At 34.9% G+C, this 22,450-nt stretch overlaps 2 protein-coding genes across 4 annotated transcripts; both read right to left on the minus strand.

Moving 5' to 3' along the window:
- Positions 1–5,294: 5,294 nt before the first annotated feature.
- On the minus strand, positions 5,295–8,158 carry LOC25492098 (uncharacterized). The gene is made up of 3 exons (XM_013600152.3): positions 7,144–8,158; positions 6,089–6,622; positions 5,295–5,529 (listed from the first exon to the last, which is right to left on the minus strand). The coding sequence occupies exons 1-3, from the start codon at positions 7,927–7,929 to the stop codon at positions 5,419–5,421; spliced, it is 1,431 nt and encodes a 476-aa protein (XP_013455606.1). The 5' UTR covers positions 7,930–8,158; the 3' UTR covers positions 5,295–5,418.
- A 2,927-nt stretch (positions 8,159–11,085) lies between these two features.
- On the minus strand, positions 11,086–15,399 carry LOC25492099 (uncharacterized). Of its 3 annotated transcripts, none has more exons than XR_005645922.1 (4): positions 14,433–15,399; positions 12,280–12,798; positions 11,982–12,153; positions 11,086–11,947 (listed from the first exon to the last, which is right to left on the minus strand). XR_005645922.1 is itself a non-coding variant. In XM_013600153.3 (3 exons), the coding sequence occupies exons 1-3, from the start codon at positions 15,240–15,242 to the stop codon at positions 12,043–12,045; spliced, it is 1,440 nt and encodes a 479-aa protein (XP_013455607.1). In that variant the 5' UTR covers positions 15,243–15,399; the 3' UTR covers positions 11,086–12,042. The 3 variants fall into 3 exon arrangements, 1 of the variants encoding a protein (XP_013455607.1); XR_003011580.2 differs by having other exon boundaries at positions 11,086–11,605; positions 11,647–12,153; XM_013600153.3 differs by having other exon boundaries at positions 11,086–12,153.
- Positions 15,400–22,450: the final 7,051 nt, after the last annotated feature.

Below are 22,450 nucleotides of genomic sequence, written 5' to 3' on the forward strand. Positions count from 1 at the left end.
ACATATCCAATCGTATCCTTGTGGAATGCCTATGATACAATCATACTGCAGCCAAGCAATGTAGCATCATTTTGTTTTAATTTCTTTTTTGAAAACAAAATCTATTATCATAAATTATATTTCCATTAAACAAAAATATATAAGTTACAAACTTTTTTTGTCCTCGTGAACTTAACTCAGTTGGTACAAACAATGCATAATTTATGCAAGGTCGGGAGTTCGAAGCTCGACCGCAAAAAAAAAAAAAAAAAACTGCTCGACATGCATCACAACGAATTGCAAGACCACTTTGAGTAACGCCAAGTTTGTCTCACTGTTAGGCTCTCTCCTGCAACTCATGGGTTTAAAAAAATATAAATACAATTTAATTTTTACACCCCCACCCCTGGTAAAAAGATATTGTTTGTCGATTCGATCATGTCACTATATTATGCCACTTTGCTAAGCACATTGTTAGGGGTTTGATCATTGCATCTTGAATACGGAGAAAATGCAATTGAAATTAGAGAGTCAACCTTATGTGTCAGACAAGTTTAGTAAACTTGCAGGACATTTGCCTTGATACCACCAACCAATTTCCATAAATATTAGAGAATTACTTTTCCCACCCTGCTGCCTTCTCGCGCGCTCTGCAAAATTTTCAAAAATACCCTTGGTCTGGATTATATAATCCGGACCAGATTGTTAGTGATTTTCGGAAAACAAAATCCAGACCAGATGTTATGTGCTTTTTTGTGTCTTTCTTTGATGTCAAGGGTCTCTGTTGACCGTTATATGAACCTCACAGAAGCTGCAATGCTATTGTAGGGTTCATATGAACGGTCAACAATGACCATGATACCACCGACACCCCTAAAAAACTAAGAACATTTGAAGAAAATTGAAGAAAAGAGGTGAAGTGAAGAATGAAGGTATCTGCTGAAGATGGAAGCCTATTTATAGCCTAAAACAAGTCCTAGATCATTACTACAGTCAATGAAAACGTGTTAGTGGTTGTAACCGTTCAAACATACATTAATGACTCTCTTTCAAAAGAATCCAATGTTGAAGCTTTCCGGATTATACATTCCGGAACTTCCTTAGCCCTACAAGAAGTGTCAACTTTTCCCTCGTTCACCATTATCGTATTAATACAAAAAATATAATCCGGAACACAAAGGTATTTCCAGATTTTATTTTTTGGACTGCATAAGTGTCATGGCCGGTGGTTTGCACCACATGTTTTTGTCGGTGGTCAAATCCAAAAACGTGTGTTACCACGTTTTTTGACTACATTTATGACCTCCCAACCGTTTTTGACCCACCCCCTCCCTATAAATATCCTTCCAAACCCCACCATTTCTCACACCATCCACTCCCACCCTCTCCTCCTCTTCTTCCTTCTACAACCATGGTTTTCCATCGTTGGCCTTTCATAAATAAGGGTCTCGTTGAAAACTTTCAGGGTTTGTATGAACGGTCAATGAGGATGGAATTGTGCTGCAACGAAGTGCGGTTCATCTAGGGTCATGTGGGTCAGTGTGGTTCTTGGCTTGGCCTGTCTGAGCGTAAGTTTGAGCACCCCCTACCTTCCTCAGGGGCATTGTTCTCTTCTTCCCGCCCTCCTCTTCCCTCCTCCTCCAGTTGCCCTCCAATAGGGAACTCACTGCTATGTTCTATCACATAGCAGTGGTTAGGCTATTAGGAGATTAGAATTAAGCTCTTAGGAGATTAGAAATAGATTTAGGATCTTATGTAATAAGCTTGAAAATTATTGTAATGTATTGTTCATATATTAATAAAATGAGTTGTTTTTATGTTTGTGTCTTTTTATTTCTGTTTTTTTATTTTATTTGTATTTTATTTTACGAATTGTAAAGTTTAAAATTGTAAAAGTTCTGGAAAAACACTATTCTGGATTTTAAAATCCGGATACATCTGCAAAATTCTAACAATACAGTCCGGAAAACGAAGTCCAGACCAGGGGTAAAAATAGAAAAAAAAAAAAAAAAAAAAAAAAAGGACGCGCGAGGAAAGGCATAGGGTGGGTGTTGTGGAAGTGATTCAAAATTGGAGTTTGGAGTGCAAAACCATGTTTGCTGGAAGACCCAAAATCGGCGCCTGATTTATGGAGTTCGGGGCCCGATTTTGGCTGCCTGTTGAAGCAGTTTGTTGCGACAAAAATCGGCGCCCGATTTGGTAAATTTGGGGCCCGATTTTGCTTGACAGTTTTTTTCAGAAACATATTTTTTGGGCCAAATTTGTTACAATTTTATGGGAGTTACTTTTGCTATAAATATAGGCTTTGTATCAGAGCAAACCGAGAGATAGAGGGGGCTGAAACAAGGGTTTAAAAAGGCAACAACAAAACTAGAGTTTGTACAAAGTTTGTCTCTTTGGAACAAACACTAGGGTTTGAGGGTTGATTCACCTTGGGAAACACTATTAGGATTGAGTCTCTTGGTTACGAGAAGAGATTGGGACTTTGGGTAGCATTAGGCGGGAGACTTATTCTTGTAACCCATTGATATCTCTTTTGTAAGGTTACTCATCATTATAGTGAAACAGATGGTTGCTCTCTCCCCCAGACTAGGTCAATTTGGACCGAACTGCGCCAAAAAATTCTTTTGTGTTCTCTCTTCTTTTCTCTCACTGTTTTCTACTTTTGGCTTGTGATTATAACTGTTTCATACACTTTGTTTTGGTTGCCTGATTATCACTTGCTCCACACATCAAGTTTGTTATTGGTGTGATTTTTCATCGAATTCACAACAATTGGTGCCCACCGTGGGGCAAGGGTCAAAGGAAAATCAAGTACCATGGGTTCGAAGTGGGATATTGAAAAGTTTATCGGAGATAACGATTTTGGGTTATGGAATGTAAAGATGGAAGCGGTGTTAATACATCAAAAGTGTGAGAAAGCTTTGAAGGGTGAAGGTGCGTTACTGGTCACCATGTCACGAGCGGAGAAGACCGAGATGGTGGACAAGGCCAGGATTGCCAATGTCTTGTGCCTCATGAATAAAGTTTCGAGAGAAGTAGCAAAGTATACAACCGCGACATCGATGTGGTCAAATTTTGAATATTTGTATACGACAAAGACTTTGGCTCATCGACAAGTCCTAAAGCAACAACTTTACTAATTCAAGATGGTAAAGTCAAAGGCCACCATAGAGCTAATTGTGGAGTTCAACAAAATCATTGGTGATTTGGAGAACATTGAGGTGCGTCTTGAGGATGCGGGTGCTCTGATGGTGTGGTGTTGTTTGGAGGATGAAGAAGGTGATGTGTCTCACCTTGGGAGTGATGCCTGTTAGAGCGGTGGTTGTCTAGAGAGACGTTAGACACTCAACAGATCAGCCTGGAGAGGCGGTGGCAAGAATACTCATGATCAGACTGGAGAGGTGGAAGCAACAATACTCATGATCTACCTGTTGAGGTGGTGTTTCAAGGTTGAAGACATAGTGGGATGTATGCATTTGCTAGTTGAGGTAGAGTACGCTCAGCTTGAGGTGGAGTTGAACACACCGGTAATGGTACGACTATGGAGTACCTTGGGTGCTATACGCTATGGTGAGCAAGGGATTTCTTCATGAAGACGGAAGGCATTCTGGAGGTTGAAGAATGTATAGCACGGCTTGCGGGATTACCCTAAAAAAAGGCCAAGGGTGATTGGATGCAAGGTGACCTTCAAGGAAGCGGGAGATGTCCTGTGTTGAAGATGTTATGGTGAATGCTTGTGGAACTACCTAAAACTCCTAGTGTAGTTGGACTGCAAGGACTCTTTGAGAAGGCGGAAAACGTTCCGATGGCTGAAGAGGTTAAGGTGAATGTTTGTGGAACTACCTAAAATTCTTAGTGTAGTTGGACTGCAAGGACCTTCGAGAAGGCAGAAGACATTCCGATGACTGAAGGGTTAAGGTGAAAACTTGTGGAGCTACTTGGTGTAGTAGAAAGCAAGGGAAAGAGCAGCAAGGTGTTGATGTTAAATTGGCATCATCACTAATTTGGAGTCAAGGTGGAGATTGTTGTAGAAGTGACTCAATATTTGAGTTTGGAGTGCAAAATCATGTTTGCTGGAAGACCGAAAATCGGCGCCCGATCTATGGAGTTCGAGGCCCGATTTTGGCTGCATGTTGGAGCAGTTTGTTGCGACAAAAATCGACACCCAATTTGGTAAATGCGGGGCCCAATTTTGCATGACAGTTTTTTTTCAGAAATATAATTTTTGGGCCAGATTTGTTACAATTTAATGGTAGTTACTTTTGCTATTAATATAGGCTTTGTATCAGAGCAAACCGAGAGATAAAGGGGGCTGAAACAAGGGTTTAGAACAAACACTAGGGTTTGATGGTTGATTCACCTTGGGAAACACTATTAGGATTGAGTCTCTTGGTTACAGGAAGAGATTGAGACTTTGGGTAGAATTAGGCGGGAGACTTATTCTTGTAACTCATTGATATCTCTTTTGTAAGGTTACTCGTCATTATAGTGAAACGGATGACTGCTCTCTCCCCCAGACTAGGTCAATTTGGACCGAACTGGGTCAACAAATTCTTGTGTTCTCTCGCTGTTTTCTAGTTTTAGCTTATGATTATAACTGTTCCATACACTTTGTTTTGGTTGCCTGATTATCACTTGCTCCACACATCAAGTTTGTTATTGGTGTGATTTTTCATCGAATTCACAACAGTAGGAAAAGTAAATCTCTAAATATTATGTCCCATATCTCTTCATTATTTAAATTTTGTCTGTACTTTTTGCTAGTGTAAACCCCGAAGGTCAATACTTTTATTAGAATTTGGCACTTGCATTTAATTATTTATTAGTTATAATACAACATTTTTTTATTATGTTTATTTTTCCAAAGTAATTAAGTTCATATAATAGCTAGTTTGTTTAATGAAACATTAAATATCGCTTAATCGTGAGACACCGTCAAACATAAGGCACTATTGTATCACACATATATATACCAAAGAGCACCTCGCATGCGGAGCCATTGGTAAGGTTACTGAAACTCTCGCTTTAGACCTCCCAACAAAAAAATTTATTTTTATTAAATTTTATAAGCAAAAAGACCTTATATGAAAACCAAAAAGATCTCATATATCAAAATTTGCATTAGGCCTCGCATACTTTTAAGGTTTATTTGGCCGGCCCAGCATCTTCAGGTTAAGTATATGGAAAATTTGCATTACGATATGTTAAAATGAATAAAGTATGACATTTGACTCTAGTTAATTTATCATGGATATGTTAATTAGTTTATTTTCCCTAATAATTTTGCACTCTTAGAGAAACAAAAAAGGGGCTAAAATCGGCTAATTAATCTATTTTTATAATTTCTCTTAATTTACAATCTCATCGACTAAATTTCGACCCTTAATACATTATATATTGGATTAAAAAACACTTGGTCACATCATAGGCAACACTTCAGTGCTTGTAAATCAATTCTTCATCTTTGCATTCTCTAACAGAAATTTCCAGTTGGTCACTAGCACTTGAGGGCAATACATCACAACAATGCCTTCTTGGAGCCTGCAACTGAAATCAAATAAAAGTTATATAAGCTTATGATCAATGTTAAGCCAGCCTCCAAAAAAACCTGAAAAATATTGTCGATTCGTTTACATTCGAATAACATTTTCAATTTTAACGTCGTATGTGGCATGTTGGAATGATATTTGGTAAGGAATTTTTCATTTTAATTGTGATAGAGAGAGAGAAAATAGAAGTTTGCTTGAAAATTTCCATGAACAACAAAAATAATGTTTTTGAAAATTTTCACGATGTTTATAAATATTCGATTTTTTCAAAATGCATTTCACGATTTTTCACAACGTTACATTACTTAGAGTGAAGCTCGACTCCAATGCCTTAAGCAAGATCTCAAGTTCGAGTTGGGAGAGGAGACCCCACTCAAGATGGTTAGTTCGATTTTTCTGCAAAGATTAGTCACCGATAAAGCTGGTGGATACTTTGCATCAATAACAGGTTTACCAAAAAAAATGCATATCAAACACTTCCGAAATACCTTATCATACTTTATCAGCAAAAATGGAAAAAAGAAACACCATAATTAAATGGACTCACAAATTGTTACCTGTTTGATGTCAAGGTCTAGCTTATGAGTAACCACTTTGATGACTTCTAGTTTCTTTGGAGACACCAAATCCTTTGAGCAATTTTGAAAAGATCTCTTATAATAACTGTTTATAATACCGTCTTTACCAGAAGAGGCACTATCGAAATAGAAGATAGTAGATCTTTTACAAGGATCAGGGTGAACTGGTTTTGTGTTGAAAGTATAAGCTTTTGCTAACATATTTCCCTTTTTCCACTGCTTGAATGTTTCTCGCGCATTCACAACATCCGGCAAAAACATATGGTTGGGGAATACTTGAACAGCATAACCCCATGACACTGAAATTGTCCATGAAAACCATCTATCATAGCAGATTGTTTGTTGCAACATCCTTTGAGAATCAACATTTACTGCTTCAAATAAATGTTTTAGAGCTTGTGTAGTTGTCATGTTCGGAAAGATTGGATCTGTGTAATCTGGATGATGCAGAGACAATAAGGGTGTTACTGGGTGTGCAGCTAATAAGCCAAAGGTATTTCCAGTTAAATCAACCTGTTTCATTTCATAACCACAAAAACTATGCATTAATTAGGCTCGTTAAAGGGAGAAAAAACAACGTGTGCATTCTAGGCGCCGAGTAATTTGGTTCATAAAATCTAAAATGATATGTGAAATCGAAAAATCTTGGATCACATTACATTAGTCATTCATGCCAATTACATACCAAAAATAACTATCCAAAAGGACTAATGTAAACAGTTAATTTCAGAAATCATATTAGAATTTCGTTAATGAGGAATGCTAGCAACACACATTTTCTAACACACTCTCTTTGATTGGTTAAAATTCACATGGATCCCATCAAATCATGTGGGTCCCATATAAATTTGGTGGGTCTCACATGAATTTAATCGATCAAAGAGAGTGTGTTGAAAAGTGTGTGTTAGAATGTGTGTTGCTAGCATTTCTCTTTCGTTAATTTCAGGGACGAAATTGTACAATGTCTATCTACTATTTCATAGACAAAATTAACCATTCCACCAAAAAAATTACTCAAAATTTGCAGCATTTACCTGATGAAAACCTGGTTCATGTGTCAATCCTACACCAAGTTCTGCTAAACAAGAGTAAACTCTACCATCACTTCCATATAGATGAGGGTACCTTTCCAAACAAGAATCAAAAACCTTTGCCAAAACTTTAGCAAGAGATGAACTAATAGCAAAACCAGCACCACCAAAAGCCATTCCAAAACCAAACAAACGATTCTGCTCATAAATCTCAGAGTGTGCACCAATATAATACCAAAGCTCATGATCATATTTAGAAAGAGTCTTCACCAAATTCTCCGGGAAGAAAACCGTGTCGTCGTCTCCAAACACATACCACTTTACATTTGAATGATTCAAGGCTACAGTCTCCGCGACAACACGTGCCACCCGGATAGCTGATCGAAGTCCACCTTTGCAAGTATATTGAAACCGCGAAGTGTCTTCGGAGACACATAGAGGAGGAAGAGAAGAAGGGTCATCTTCATTTTGTGGTAAACTATCCAAAAACACACAACCCTTCATTGCATTGTTGTTTTTCCACCATAGTTTCACATACTCCTTTCTCTTTGTCCATGAACTCTTGCTTGAAGCAATACCAAACACAATATCATCTAGAGTTGTGTTTGTTTTTTTTATGAAAACATCTCTTGATGATTCTGAAGAATGTTGCAAATGTAGTAATAGCTTTGAATTTGATGTACCTAATATTAGTACTGATACAAGAACATAAAAACCACAAAATGAAGATGTAACTAATATGAAATTAATCAAAGACTGTGCTTTTGTGTGTTTCTGAAATAACTGCATGTTAATGTTAATTCACAATGAATAATTTAAGAAAATGAATATTGTGAATATGGTTCTGTTGTGAATTTTTTCTATATAATTAAGCAAAGAGAGGCACCGTAATCCACGGCGTGAGAAACAAAAAACATGCCTAGCTTTGACGTTTTGAGTAAGTTATAATTCCATCTATAAGATTGAAATATTGTCTCTACCAATTAGATTTTCACGTTTGGCTATTGAGGAGTGACCATAGTCAATAGATATTAGTCAAGACCTTGAATAAATATTTATTGACTATAGAAAAAAAGCATGAAAATAAATTTTTAGGTGTAGGATAGATAGGTAGGCCACCTGTCAAGTGAAAATTTACTATTCACATGGTGGTTGTATAATGTACCAAATTTTAATTTAATTTGATTATATTTTTATATATGGACCGTCTGATCTTGATTATCATCTATCAATATACTAGTTGCGTGTATATTTTTTTTATAAGGTGAATTCTAACCATTAGGCTACCTGACAAAAAAATATATATTAATCGCGTGAATATGTCGAATTTCCAATATGAGATAATATGAATTGTTACTATTCAAATCCAAATTCATTGGGTAAAAAAAAACATTTAAATAAATGTATTAAATAATTTAAATCATTGATTTGAGATTGGTCGGTTGATGTTATATTTCACCAAATTATATTGAAACAATCTACATCATTGATTTAAAATCTAATTAACTTGTCACACATGTAATGTATGGAATCATAACAAATGTTCCACAACAACTTTAATAAGGTCTTTGGTTTGGCCAACATTTAACAGCCAAGAGAAATAGGTGGCTTGTGTTGGTTTCATACACAAATTCAGGTATAACAGCATTATTCATAGTACTAAGGTTTTTACACGTTTGTTACGTTATTATTTTTTTTTTGCTTTTGGTTTAATTTCCTTAAAATTAATGGTTACGTTTATCTTTTTTTAAAGGATTAATTACTGGTTACATTTATCATTTTCCGTTTCCTTTTTCTCACATTATTCTCGTCTTAGATCTCATTTTTGAAACCAATTTAAAGATTGAGCTGTTCAAATTTGTCTTAGTTGTAAGTTGTAATATAATGCATAAAATTAACACTGACAATGGCATCACATGATTATTTATCTTACTTGTTGAAGCATAGGCACTCAAGGTGTGGAAACGGGTTCAAGGCTTCAAGCCGTTAGATCATGATTTCTTCTATTCACATGCATTGCAGAGTGTACGAATAGAAACAATTAAATTTATTAGGCTTAAATGCAATTTTACCCCCCTCTATTTTAATGTATTTTCATACTAGTTTTTTATTTTATTTTTAGAGATCATACTAGTTTTATGCATTTTTTCTAGTATTTTTTATTCATTTTTTAAAAAATAAAAATAAAACCAAAAATAAAAATAAAACCAAAAAAATACTAAAAAAATGAATAAAAAATACTAGAAAAAATGCATAAAACTAGTATGATCTCTAAAAATAAAATAAAAAACTAGTATGAAAATAGAAAATATTTAGATGTGTAAACTAGTTTTTTCATGTATTCTTAATTGAATTTTTTCTTATAATTTCATTGTTTTTCTATTTTTTTGTTTTTTTTTTGTGTTTTCTTTATATTTTTTTACCAAATTAATATTTTCTAATCGTTTCTTTATTTTTCTAGTATTTTTTTGTTCTTTATTTTAAATTTGGGGGTAAAATTCTGAAAAACGTAAAATAGAGGGGATAAAATTCCGAATTTTAAAATAAGGGGGGCAAAATCCCGATTCAATCAAAATAGAGGGGATAAAATTCCGAGTTTTAAAATAGGGGGGTAAAATTCAGATTCAATCAAAATAGGGGGGGGGGGGGGGGGGGGGGGGGGGGTAAAATTGCATTTAAGCCAATTTATTAAATCAAATCTTTATTGGTTCGGATATCAATTTCATACCATTCAAGTCTAGAAGTTCTGGCTTAACTAACAAAATATCAAAATTGTTAGGTCGGACGTCATGATCGGGTTCGAACCCCGACACCTTCACTTGTGTGTGTGAGTTTATAAGGGCTTTGCGCCTTTGCCATTTTGTCTATCTACCAAAAAAAAAAAACTCAATGTCTTAGTTAAGATCTCAATCTTAAGTGAGATCCACATATTTTTAATATTAAAAACTTAAAATATAATGATATAAAGTTATTGATAATTGATTAATGATTTCATTTAGAAATATTGTGTGAGATGCTCGGTTAGAGGGATTGAGTGCTTATTAGGTATTACTATGATGTGTACACTTAAGACTCGTTTAAGTATTCAAAAATAGATGTCTCTATTGCTGATGCTCTCAAATGAACACAACCCGAAATTAAAAGTATTTGAACCCACGGACATAAATAGTAAAATTTAAAAGGTATTTGAACACACGGACATAAATAGTAAAATTTAAAAGGGAATAATTTAGTCATATCACTTAATATCATTTCACTTTTAAATTTTATCATCTATGTATATACCCATATGAACTTTATTTAGGTTTGTGTCTATGTAAGAGTTTCTCTCACCCCAAGATTCTAAAGCTTTGTTTGCGAGTTTGGAGAGGAGGGGAAAGAGAAAGCTTTGAGGGGTGGAAAATATGAGGGAAAATTGAGAAATCTTTTAAAAAATGGTTTAGTATTATGAAGAAAAGTTAACCCTCGAAAGTCTCACCTCCCATTTTCCTCTATTTTTTCCACTTATTCATTCTTTTTTTTCCAAGTCTTCCCCTCCTTTCCCCTTCCCCTCCAAACTCGCAAATAAAGCATAACAAAACCAATACATAGTAGCTTTAACAGATTCTAACAAAACCAATATGGAGTAGCTTTAACTTAAACAAACTTAAACACTAGTAGCTGTAACGACTCTAACAAAACCAATACATAGTAGCTTAACTTAAAACACTTGGCTATTCTCTCTGTTTTTTTTTAATTAAAATATTAAACTATGTCACATTCATTTATTTTTAAATCATTATGTATTTCTATATGGAAGCTATTCACATATTTGAAGCTATTCACATATTATAATGATAGAAAACCTACTCTATGTCCCGCATTTGGTATAAAAACTAAATTTATGACCAAATTTCACTTTTAAATGTTGAAAAGAATTACATTAGATTAGTAATATTTCTCACGTATATCGGAATCATATCTCATGCATAAAAAATTTCAACTATGCAGCCCGCAAGTGTAGCTTAGTTGGTAACACTTCTGAAGACATTATCTATAGGGGTCGGAGTTCGAACCCCGGATACTTTATTCATCCACACTTAAAATGTGTGAATCTAGCCACTATTGCTTGACAAAAAATAATGTACTAACTATGCAACAAGCAAAAAAGTTACAATACATTTGCAGAATTTCAAGACAAAACCTCAGTTAGCTTACAAGCTACAGTGACACATGGTCCCCTTTGGGATTATAATCCAGAGCAAAATTGGTCCTTTGGGTAAGAGGTTTTACCTCACTCCAAATATGAAATCTTCCTTGAAATTTTGTGCATCAGAAGTGTATATGAATACATGCAACAATATGTACAACTGCAGAGAAATAATCCATTTGAAATTTGCAGCTACACAAGGGATTAAAAAAAGCCACACAGGTGGGGCATGCTTTGAGAGGTTGTTGACCAATATTCAGGTGAACCAAAACCTACCTTTGATAGGTTGACCAATATTCAGGTGAACCAAAACCTACCTTTGATAGGTTGACCAATCTTACAAAGTTCATATTTTTCCTTTGCAAAGAGATCAAAAATATTTCTCTACCGCAAAGCAGACATAAGCTCCAACATATTGCTCGCAGTCCTATGGAAGCGTCCCTCGTTGAACGCCCTTTGTTGAATGACATAACAAAGGTAATTGAGAATTGATGAAGGTTGAAAGAAATCTATTTACCTTCCATCCAACTTTGAAACTAAGAAAATGATTCAAGTACTAAATGGAAACATATCCCTTTGAAACAAACTTCATCCAGCCTTGATGAAAGAAGCGTGCACCTTATATCAGTTACAACATGGGACTGGACTCCACCAAGCATTGAAGCTCGTGAATATTTCAAAACCTTCACGGGTGGCGACTCCCAAAACAAGTGCTACAATTCCATGGAGATCAGTTCATCGGTTTCACACCGTCTTATATGAATACTGATTGTTTCATTTTTAGATGGCAAAACGTTGCAGCACTGACGACGGGGAGCTTTCATCTGCGACACAACCGAACAAAACAACATGAAGATAAATAACTTGAACAAGAATGCAGATAGAGATGGGATACAAAAAAGAACAGCAACTTTTAAATAAATGTCTTTGCAACAATAAATTAGCAATACCTCTTCAATACTAAGATCCAGCTTTCTTGAAAAAACAGTGATCTCCATTGGAAGTGTAGGATTTGATTTAGAGCACTTCTTTTCTACATACCTACTGTAACTGCTCCAAATACCACTTTTATCAGATGTAATACTTTTCAAGTAAAATACAAAAGGCCTTTTGCAAGGATCTCTAGGATTGTCTCTTGTGTCAAACATGAAATTGGAATGAATCTTCCTCCACGGTGCGAAAGTTTTTTTCGCCGCAAGGAGATCAGGTAGAAGTACATTTCCTTGAAAAACCTGGATGGCATAGCCCCAAGAAACTGAGAAAGTCAATGAATTTGAACGATCATAGCAGACAGTTTGCTGCAGAATTCTAGTGGGATCAACATTTGTAGCTGCAATAAGATGTCTCAAAGCTTGTGTTCTATTCATGTCGGGAAAGAGAGGCTGTGCAGCGTCCAAGTGATGAAGGGAGCACAAAGGTGATAATGGATGTGCGGCCAATACCCCAAACAAGTTCCCCCGCATATCTACCTGGTGTAAAAAATATGCACTGTTAATTTTCTGCATAATAAGCTGTAGACTTAAAACCGAAAGATAACAAAAAAAATGCTCATAGTAAGTAAACACTATGGCGAACTCTAAAGTTAGTCACTCATGTATCACTATTGTCTCGCCTATATAATCATTAAAGTACAAGGAAATATTTTGTACTCTCTAAAGTATATGAAAATCAGCATGGTTAGTCCCAGCTGTGACACATTTTCATATACTTCAAAGAAAATCTAGATTGATGCAGGAGTACACTTTAGAGACACTATGAAGTGTATAATTTAAGGACTGAATAGGCGATAAAGTGATAATTGAGGGACTAAAACAAGGATTCATTCTAAACATTATGCATATAAATCACAACAGATTATGAACAATCATATCTCATAGATACCAGAAAACAACTTAAAGGCAAGCTCCCATTTCCCACCCAATTTTGCTCCCTACCTTTTCCAAATCCATTTTCCCATTTCCCCCAACTCAAACAAGCATAGCAGAAGAGAGTGGATCAAAGAGTGGATCAACTCGGAATTGTCGTCACAAACATGCAAGTAATGTAAGTAACTAACTAACAAAAAAGTATAATCAAAGAACCCAACACAATAACAACAATTCCGATCTGGGTTCTTAATGCATTTGCGGTTACGCTGCGACATGATAATATGACAAAATGCAGTTCCAGGTGCAGTTGTGATGCCATTGCATATACCTCTAAAACCTTGATATTGCAGCTATGAAGCACAAACATCGACACCAGACACACGACACTGACACATCGACATTATTAATAATTTGAAAAAAAATGAATTAATTGAATGTAATCACACATATCAATGTTGTGTCGATGTCGTACACTAACACATGTCAACCACCGAACATGCCATCGAAAATACTACCTCCGTTCCTTTTTAGTTGTCACATTTTGACATTTTACACAAACCTAGACAATCAACAATTGATACTATTTTTGATGCAATAAGCTATACTTTTACTATAATGACCTTATTCATTTAATATCTCATTTCATATATTTCTCTCTCTGCACTAAATAACTAAGGACAATATTGGTAAAACAACATTTAATGTTGCATTGAACTTTGAAAGTGACAGTTAAATAGTAACAAAAAATTTCTTCAAAAGTGACACTTAAAAAGGAACGGATGGAGTAGGTGTTTGCGGTGAATATTGCAATTGTGGACCGCAATTTAGAACCATTCTCATTACAAATATTCAAATAAGTAACTAATAGAAACCTACAACCGAAGAATCCAACACAACATTATCAAAAATTCGAATCACAATTCTAATTGCGATTGAAACTACCCTGCAACATTGATATTATGGCAAAATGAAACAAATGTGGTTCCGTTCGCGGTTGTTATGCTATTGCAAAGACCTCTGAAACGATGATATTGCGGCTATGAAGCACAAACACATACACAACACCGACTCCAATAATAATTTGAAAACATAAAATAATTGAATGTAATCACACATTTCGGTGTTGTATCGATGTCAGACACCGACACATGTCAAACACCAAACAAGGGTGCTTGTGCCAACACAACAAACAACAAAAGATAAAATCAAACAAAACAATAACAAAATCTACATACCTGATGAAACCCAGGTTCATGAGTCAAAGTAACACCAAGTTCAGCAACACAAGAATAAATCCTAGCATCACTTCCATACAAAAACCCATACCTCCTCAAACAAGAATCCAAAACCCTAGCTAAAACCTTACCAAGTGAATAACTAATAGCAAAACCACCACCACCAAACGCCATCTCAAACGAATACATCAAATTCTGTTCATAACTCTCCGAATTACTCCCCACATAAAACCACCGTTCATGATCATATTTCGAAAGCGTCTTCACCACATTCTCCACAAAAAACACTGTATCATCGTCCCCGAACACGAACCACCGCACATCCGTTTCGTTCCGATCCACCGCTTCTTTCACCACACGCGCCACACGGATCGCCGACCGAAGTCCTCCTTGTAACGTATACGGAAATCCAGACACATCGCCGGAGATAACCACCGGGGGTGACTCATCCGACGAATTCCTCGGCGGCGCGTCTAGAAAAGCAAGGACACGTGTTGATTTTTTATTGTACCAGATATTAACGTAGGATTGACGGTGTGGCCATGAGAGAGAAGATGAAGCGACGGCGAAGAGAACATGGCGGCGCGTGGTGGAAGTGAGACGAGATACGACGGAGGAAGGTGCTAAAGTGTTGGAGTATGGGGCCCACAGAATTAAAAGAAAATAGAAATTAAGAAGTAATGAAAGAACTAAAAGGAATGATTTAAACGACGTCGTTAGTGATGAAGTTCTGAATCTGGAAGGCATTGGTGAAGTTGAAAGAGGTAATGTGTTTGTGTTTGGTTCTTTTTTTCTTCTATGAAACATCATTGTTAGTTTTTTTATTATTACTTTTGTTAGGTTAGGTTATTAACTGGGTTTGAATTTTTTAATTAAAGTAAAAGGAGTTGAAGAGTTAAGTTGAGGAACATGAATTGAGGTTACTTTGTGATGGAAGCAATGGAAGCAAGTTGATTGTTATTTTAATGTTTTTGTGTTTGTGTTTTTGTTGTTCTAATAGAAGATGTAATTGTGCGACAACTAAGGCTTGAACATGGACTGATTCTTTCTTCATTAATGGCCTGATTTGTTGGGTTAATTATGTGTAAATAATATTGTTTTTTAAGCTGTCAGAAGTGCTCTCTCACGTTCTAAAAAATGATCATTCTACCTTCAACCTAGGGTGGGTATGGTTCGGTTCGGAATTAGAAATTGAATCGAACCACACTGAATTGTCTGATAAATTCAAAATAATTGACCTGAATGGAACTGTTGATATTTTAAATTGAACTGAATTGTTATTATTTGTACTGTTGGAAAAAAAAATAAAAAACCAAACGAAATTGAATTTTAAAACTTTAAAAACCGAACCAAATTGTGTCAGATTGTTCTGAACTAAACTTAACTAATCAAACCAAACTGTTTCAGTTCAGTTCTAGAATGGTTAATAATGGTTCGATTTATTTTTTGTTTGATTCAACATTCCGCTTCAGTTTTTTTTTTTTTGTTTTTTTGCTCATCCCCATCAACAATAGCAATTAATTCTCTTTGCATCAGCACTACTTCAATGTCGATGTGTTCTTACTTATACAAGAATAAAAACTCTCTCATTCTTAAACTTCTTCAAACCAAATATAAAATGAGGTATTAATAGAAGGGTTTTGCTATAAGCCACCTATGAAGGCGTTTTTTAGCAATCCATCCACACCTCAAGGTGTGATTTTCACTTTTTAGTTATAACTTTGTTAAAAGATACCTTCATAAAAATTAGTTGGTGCTTTTTAACAAATGTTCATATAATAACTTGTTAAAAGACACCTTCATACAGGTACAGAGCCAAAAAAAAATATCGAGGGTGACGAAAAAATAACAATAAGCAATAAAAACAATAATTAACTTCGACTACTAATAATTGTAGAAAATTTAGTTTAATAAAAATAAAATACTATATATCCATCAAAAGAAAATACACATAGAAATACAGCCACGAAAATTATATTATTATTCGATTATTTATTTGCTAAAACTCTTCTAATTTTGTATGAAATGTCTTCACAATATCATTTTCGATATAAATAGTCAAAATTTTCTGCAGAAAAATTATATTTCTAGTTTTATGAAACCTGATTTTCACTAACATTGTGCTCATTTTATTATGAAACGACAATAATGGTCGACATTGAGCCTGGGTTGTTTTGAATGTTGAAATTATAATTTTTTTTACTGTTTTTTTATTGAACTTAATGTTTAATGATGCTATTCTATTCTTATTAGATCTGTGCTTAAAATTTTAAATACAATGAATAAGTGACTAAAAAAAATAACTAACACCTTTTAAAGAAGGGTTTTGCTAACCAGTGTCATAAGGCAATGGTTAAGGATGTCAAAAATAAAAAAATTTCATTAAAAACAATAACTTTTTTACTTTCATAAAGTTAAACATTCAACTTTCATCAATTTCCAATGCATAATTTCTATATTAATCTTCTTAACTATTGTCTTTAGAGTATTAGTTAGCATTTCCCTTTAAAGAATAGTAGTTTGAGTAAAACCAAAAGAAAAATAGATTGTATTTATTAGGTTTGTGTGTGTGAAAATTTGAAGTGAAAAGTCATAATATTACTCCTATTATGCTATTCTAGTTTAGTTACCAAGGTTGATTGCATTGACTACTCATATTATTAGGGGGGCGAAAACTGTATATTTTTGTTTTGCTATATGAGAGTACTACATCCTCCGGTCACTAATATAAGCAAAAAATTACATTTTAGGTTCATTTATTTAATGATGTATGTGGTCTATAATAAAGATCATGTGAATCATTAAATGAATAAATCTAAAATGTAGATTTTTTATTATAATAGTGACCGGAGGGTGTATAGGTTAATATAGAGGATAAGTAGTAGTACATAGTTTTTGGGGTGACGGCAGCTCCTTTTCCAATATACTTCTCTCCGTCTCTGGCTTCATAAAAGACGTCTTCTAGCAAAACCCTTAATAAAATTATAATTTTTAAGATGGAATGAAATTACATAGAAACATTACATTTCAACAATATGAAACAATAAATATTGAATTTATAAGATGAGTAGATAAACATAATTATGAAAGATTGACATGTTAATGTTGAACTAGTAAAACACTCCATTCATATGCACGGGTGTCCGCCGGTTAGGATGATTTTATGTAGTTTTAAATTTTCATTTTAAATTTGTGTTTAGTGTAGATTTTAATTCTTTAAATTTGATATGTAATGATTTGGTACATTTTATAAGAATGTATTGTATTAATAAAAAAATGTTACCTATCAAAAGATATATGTTTAAGTAAGTCCTTAAAAAAACAAAAAAGATATATGTTTAAGTAAAACCCAAATGTATAAATTCTATAAAAAAAAAATTAGTTCATATTAAATTTCTTTGTGATGAGTAGTGTAAATAATATATTTTCTTTTATTAAAAAGACATTAATTTTTTTTAAAGACATTATTGGAATTTTTTTTTTATCAAGACATTATTGGATATTTTGATCAGTAAGATTTTGCTTATTTAGAAGATTTATTTAGGATATTGGTGCGTTGATTGTGTGGGGTTTAAAAGGTAAAATAAAATTATGGGCCTTGTATAGTCTTTATCGCAGGTTAGCCCACTAAAAACTACAATTGGATTCGGTTCAACTTTAGAAAATTGCTTTCTTTTTCCTAATGAGTTTTGCTCATTCCCTCCCCAGTCTTCCTAAAATAACCTCCACGTGACTTAAGTCACGTTCGTTAGCACCAACATGACCTAAGTCGCGTTGCATTCTGCTATAGAAACAACACAAACCAGAATACAAAACCAGTGTGTTCCAAATCAAAAGTTTGAATTTTCTCCCTCCAAATGCGAATTTGATCAAACTCAATCAATCAACATCAACTTCTACTTCAATCACAAGTAAGTGTTCTCTAACCTTTTGCATTGGCTTTTTTGGTTTAAATGTTAGATTTTTTTGGATTAAATTGTGAAATTTTAGGTTTTAGGGTTGATTTGCATTTTTTATTTTTCGATTGTTAATGATGAAATAAGTTCGAAATTGTTGTTTAGATGTTTAACAGAGTAAGTTTGACTCAAATGTGGTAGGTTAGAGTTAGAAATTGTGAGATTTTATGTTGAACTCTAGGTGTTTGACAAAATGTCTATATGAAAAATAGTTTGATATTTGCATGTTAATGATGACATTAGTTAGAAATTGGATTGTTAATGTTTATTATAGTGATTTTGAGTGCAATCTGGTAGTTAGAGATTGAAATGACACTACCAAAATTGAATTGTTGATGTTGATTAGTTAGAAATGACACAATGTCCCTAAGAAAAAAAATTAATTTTTTACATTGTTTTATGTTATGTAGATGTGTCTCAGAGACTGGACAGGTTGAGAGGAGGCAGGGAGACCTGACAAGGAATGAAAGGCAGTCTAGTCGCCCTGCTGTTAGAAGGAGACATGGCGGTAGGAGTGGGGATGGGGAGGGGATGTTGTCCCAGACATGTCCGTCCCAGGCAGTGGACCCCACATAGCAGTATGAGCAACATTATGAGCAGCCTCAACATCGGGAGGGTGAGGCTCAACAGGAGGTCGGACCGGATAGTTTTCCTTGATGCTTACCGACCTGTCACTTCTACCGAATTTCGGGAGACACGTGACTTGTAGGCTTTGGAGCCACACTGAGGTAAGTAAATTTTTTAATTTTATTTAATTACTGCCAGAAATTTTTTTAACGATTCAATTTTTATTTTTAATTGTTTGATTTTAGTCTTTTTTACGGTTCAATAGATATGTCTACTTTTTTTTGTCCTCGTGAGCGTAGCTCAATTGGTATGGACAATGCATAAAATATGCAAGGTCCAGGGTTCGAACCCCGACCACCACAAAAAAAAAAGATATGTCTATTTAATTGACATGTTTATAAGTTTATTTTAGTTATTGTTTTTTTAACGATTCATTTGTCATATTAGAGTGTTTATTTTAATTTTACGATTTTATTGTTATGTTAAAATGTTTAATGTTTGTTTTAATTTTTGTGTTTTTTACGATTAAATTGTTTTGTCTTTTTAAGTTATTCAAATGTTTATATTTTTAACGGTTTGTTGTTTGTGTATATTTTTTGTATTTCAGTTTTGGAAGGAGCGTTCGTTGAACCCTTCCTCGCACGGGTGGAAGATTAGGAACAACCAGCTGACATTTTCGGATGTTGGTATAGATTGGTTATGGTAGCGGGTGAATGGATTCAGTCTTTCCCCCTCTTGAAGATTGGGTATTCTACCATCAGCTCTGGCCTCATCACAAGACCAACATCTTTCATTTTCTTGCTGGGGAGATAACCTTCATACTTGATAATGTGGCATGTCTTCTACACATCCCCATCTGAGGGAGGCTCATGCCCTACGATGACTACAACTACGAGTTGAGTATTCGGCTGATGCAGTCTAAGCTGGGTTTGATGAAGAAGGAAGTTGAGGATGAGACAAGCACACAGTGGGGTGGGAATATTAGTATTCCTAACCTGAAGAAGCTATATGGTAGACTCCTTCATAGATGCAATTAGTTGGAGGAGCCATCTGATGAGGATGAGGCAGAGGAGCTTCGTAAGACTAAGGATAATTGTATTAAGGCGTTTTTGTTGTTCTAAGTTGGTGTCACCATTTTCACCAACAAGACCAACAAACAGGTTCATGTGATATGGTTGATGGGGTTGCGGGATTTAGACCGCGTGCACACGTGATCCTGGGACGGGATGACACTTGCTTATCTTTACACCCAACTTTCAAAGGCTACGGACCCTACGACTGGCTCCATTGCTAGTTACATGTATCTACTTAAGGTAGTAATTTTTTATTTTTATAGCATATTATAAATGTGTTGATATTATGTGTTTGTATATTCATATGTGATGCTGAAATATATGTTTGTATATACTTGTGTTGATATGGTTGTTTGTTTGTGTTTTTAGGCATGGAATATGGAGCACTTCCAGAAGCAATATTCGTGGACGACTGCTCCCGGGTATGATCGTCGTGACTCACGTGCTCGTCGATTTCAACCATCATTTCATCTGAATTTTTATCAATGGTTTCGACAACCAATTTTTGTTGCAATTCAACCTCTAAGGCCTTTTTCACAGTTTTTCGCCCACATAGGCCATAATCTTGTTCCAAACATCTTGCTCAGACATAGTAATTTTCATCTACATTCCACCTAGTTGGTGGAATGACACCCTCCTTAAGGGACTCTATGTCTGGAACTTCTCTTTCCCACAAGAAACCATGTGTGGGATGGAGTCTAACAGAACAAACATTCTTCTGGTCCACAAAACAAGACTCAGCAGCAGAACATGGTGCAATGTTCACCAAATTTTTGTCAAAAGTATTTATGGTCATAAGGTTTACCTCAACCAAGAAATAGCTTTGGTCAGCCTCTATGTTTTCAACCAAGCCATCTTCTCTCCAAACAGCAATCCTTTGGTGGATGAAGGTGTTGAGGCAAAATCCCTAATTAATTTTAAAGATAATAAACTTTAATGATTAAGGATTAAATGGACTTTGATTAATTCCTTGGTATTTAACTTGTGCTCTTAAGTATTTTACTAAGACAGGAACAAGGTTTAAATAATACCAAGACACAAGAAATCAAAGGACATTGAATCCATGAACTAATTCTGAAGTTCATAAAGTTTGTTCAGAAAGTTGATCAGTGAAGTTGATCAGAACGTTCTGATGATAGTTCAGATGGTTGTTCACAAGCAAACCCAAAATCATCGAGAACATGAAGAATATGCAAAATACAACGTGACATAAGTATTTGTCTAGGAAAGTACAATTGCATGGATGGATCAGCAATAAAGGCTTAGACAAGCAAAAGTGTCAAAAAGGTCTTCAAGGTTCATTCAAGACTATGAACACTTGAAGTTCTAGGAATATTCCAAAGAGGATATTATCCCAGAGGTTACTTTACTGCACTTCATTTTTGTCTCTACTATTAGGATTGATTACATCAAAAGTAGTCTGTTATCGCGATTTTCGGGTGTCAAGTCATTAATTAGGCTTGAACCTTTCAACCTTTGATATTCTCTATTTTTTCTTGGGAAGGGTAAAATGGAGAAAACCCTTAGAGTTTCTAAGTTCGGGGGTCGTTTTCGCTACGGGAAGGTGTTAGGCACCCGGAACGATTATGGTATTCCATAAGAACCGTTCTCCTAAGTTTATTTCTACGCTTTATTTTTATTGCCTACTTATTGAAAAAGAAGTTTTATTTGAGTGAAGAATGGGGGAAGAAGATGATTGAGATTTTATTTTACTTGGCTTGGAGGAGTTTTAACTCATTGCCTACGTACCCTTTTAAGGGATCAAAACCAAACGTAGTTCGTTCTCGAAAATTGTTTTTGTTTTTGTTGGTTGATTTTAAGTTTGAAAAGAAAAGAGGAATTTTGAAGAATGGAGGTGAGAGGCCTCAAGGGCATGAGATTTGGAAAAAGTGAGGTGGAAGTAGTTATTGTGCAAAATAAAGTCTAAGTATGGTTAAAATTCATTGGGATTTTTTCTTAAGAAAACAAAAGGGAAATGAGGAGTTTTGACTCCTATTTTAGAAAAAAAAATTTTCAAGTGAGATTATTCATATTTTAAAAAATGACTTTTTTGTCTAAGCGTCGTAAAACCTAAGCATACACCTAAGCAGTAATCATGCAACGTGTGTGCGTGTCGGTGCTCGTGTCGGTGTACATCACTTATAGTGTCCACAGTCCTTTACATTGAGTCCTAGATACATGCTATGGTCTTGCAAGAATGTAAACTAAACTAAACTAACTAAATTTATTACAAACCCAATTGATATAGAAATGAATAGAAAAATGATGCCAAAACCGAGTTTTAATGGAGATTATGTTGAGTTTCTTCGGAAACACTTGGATTTGACTTTTGCCTGTTGATTTCTGGCTTTGAAACCGAAAATAAATCGGTGATGCTCCTCTTCTCACTGGTTCGGATTCCTTCGTCTTCTTTCCTTCTTCT

This window comes from Medicago truncatula, chromosome 4 (genome assembly GCF_003473485.1).
Source record: "Medicago truncatula cultivar Jemalong A17 chromosome 4, MtrunA17r5.0-ANR, whole genome shotgun sequence".
Classification (NCBI taxonomy): domain Eukaryota; kingdom Viridiplantae; phylum Streptophyta; class Magnoliopsida; order Fabales; family Fabaceae; genus Medicago; species Medicago truncatula.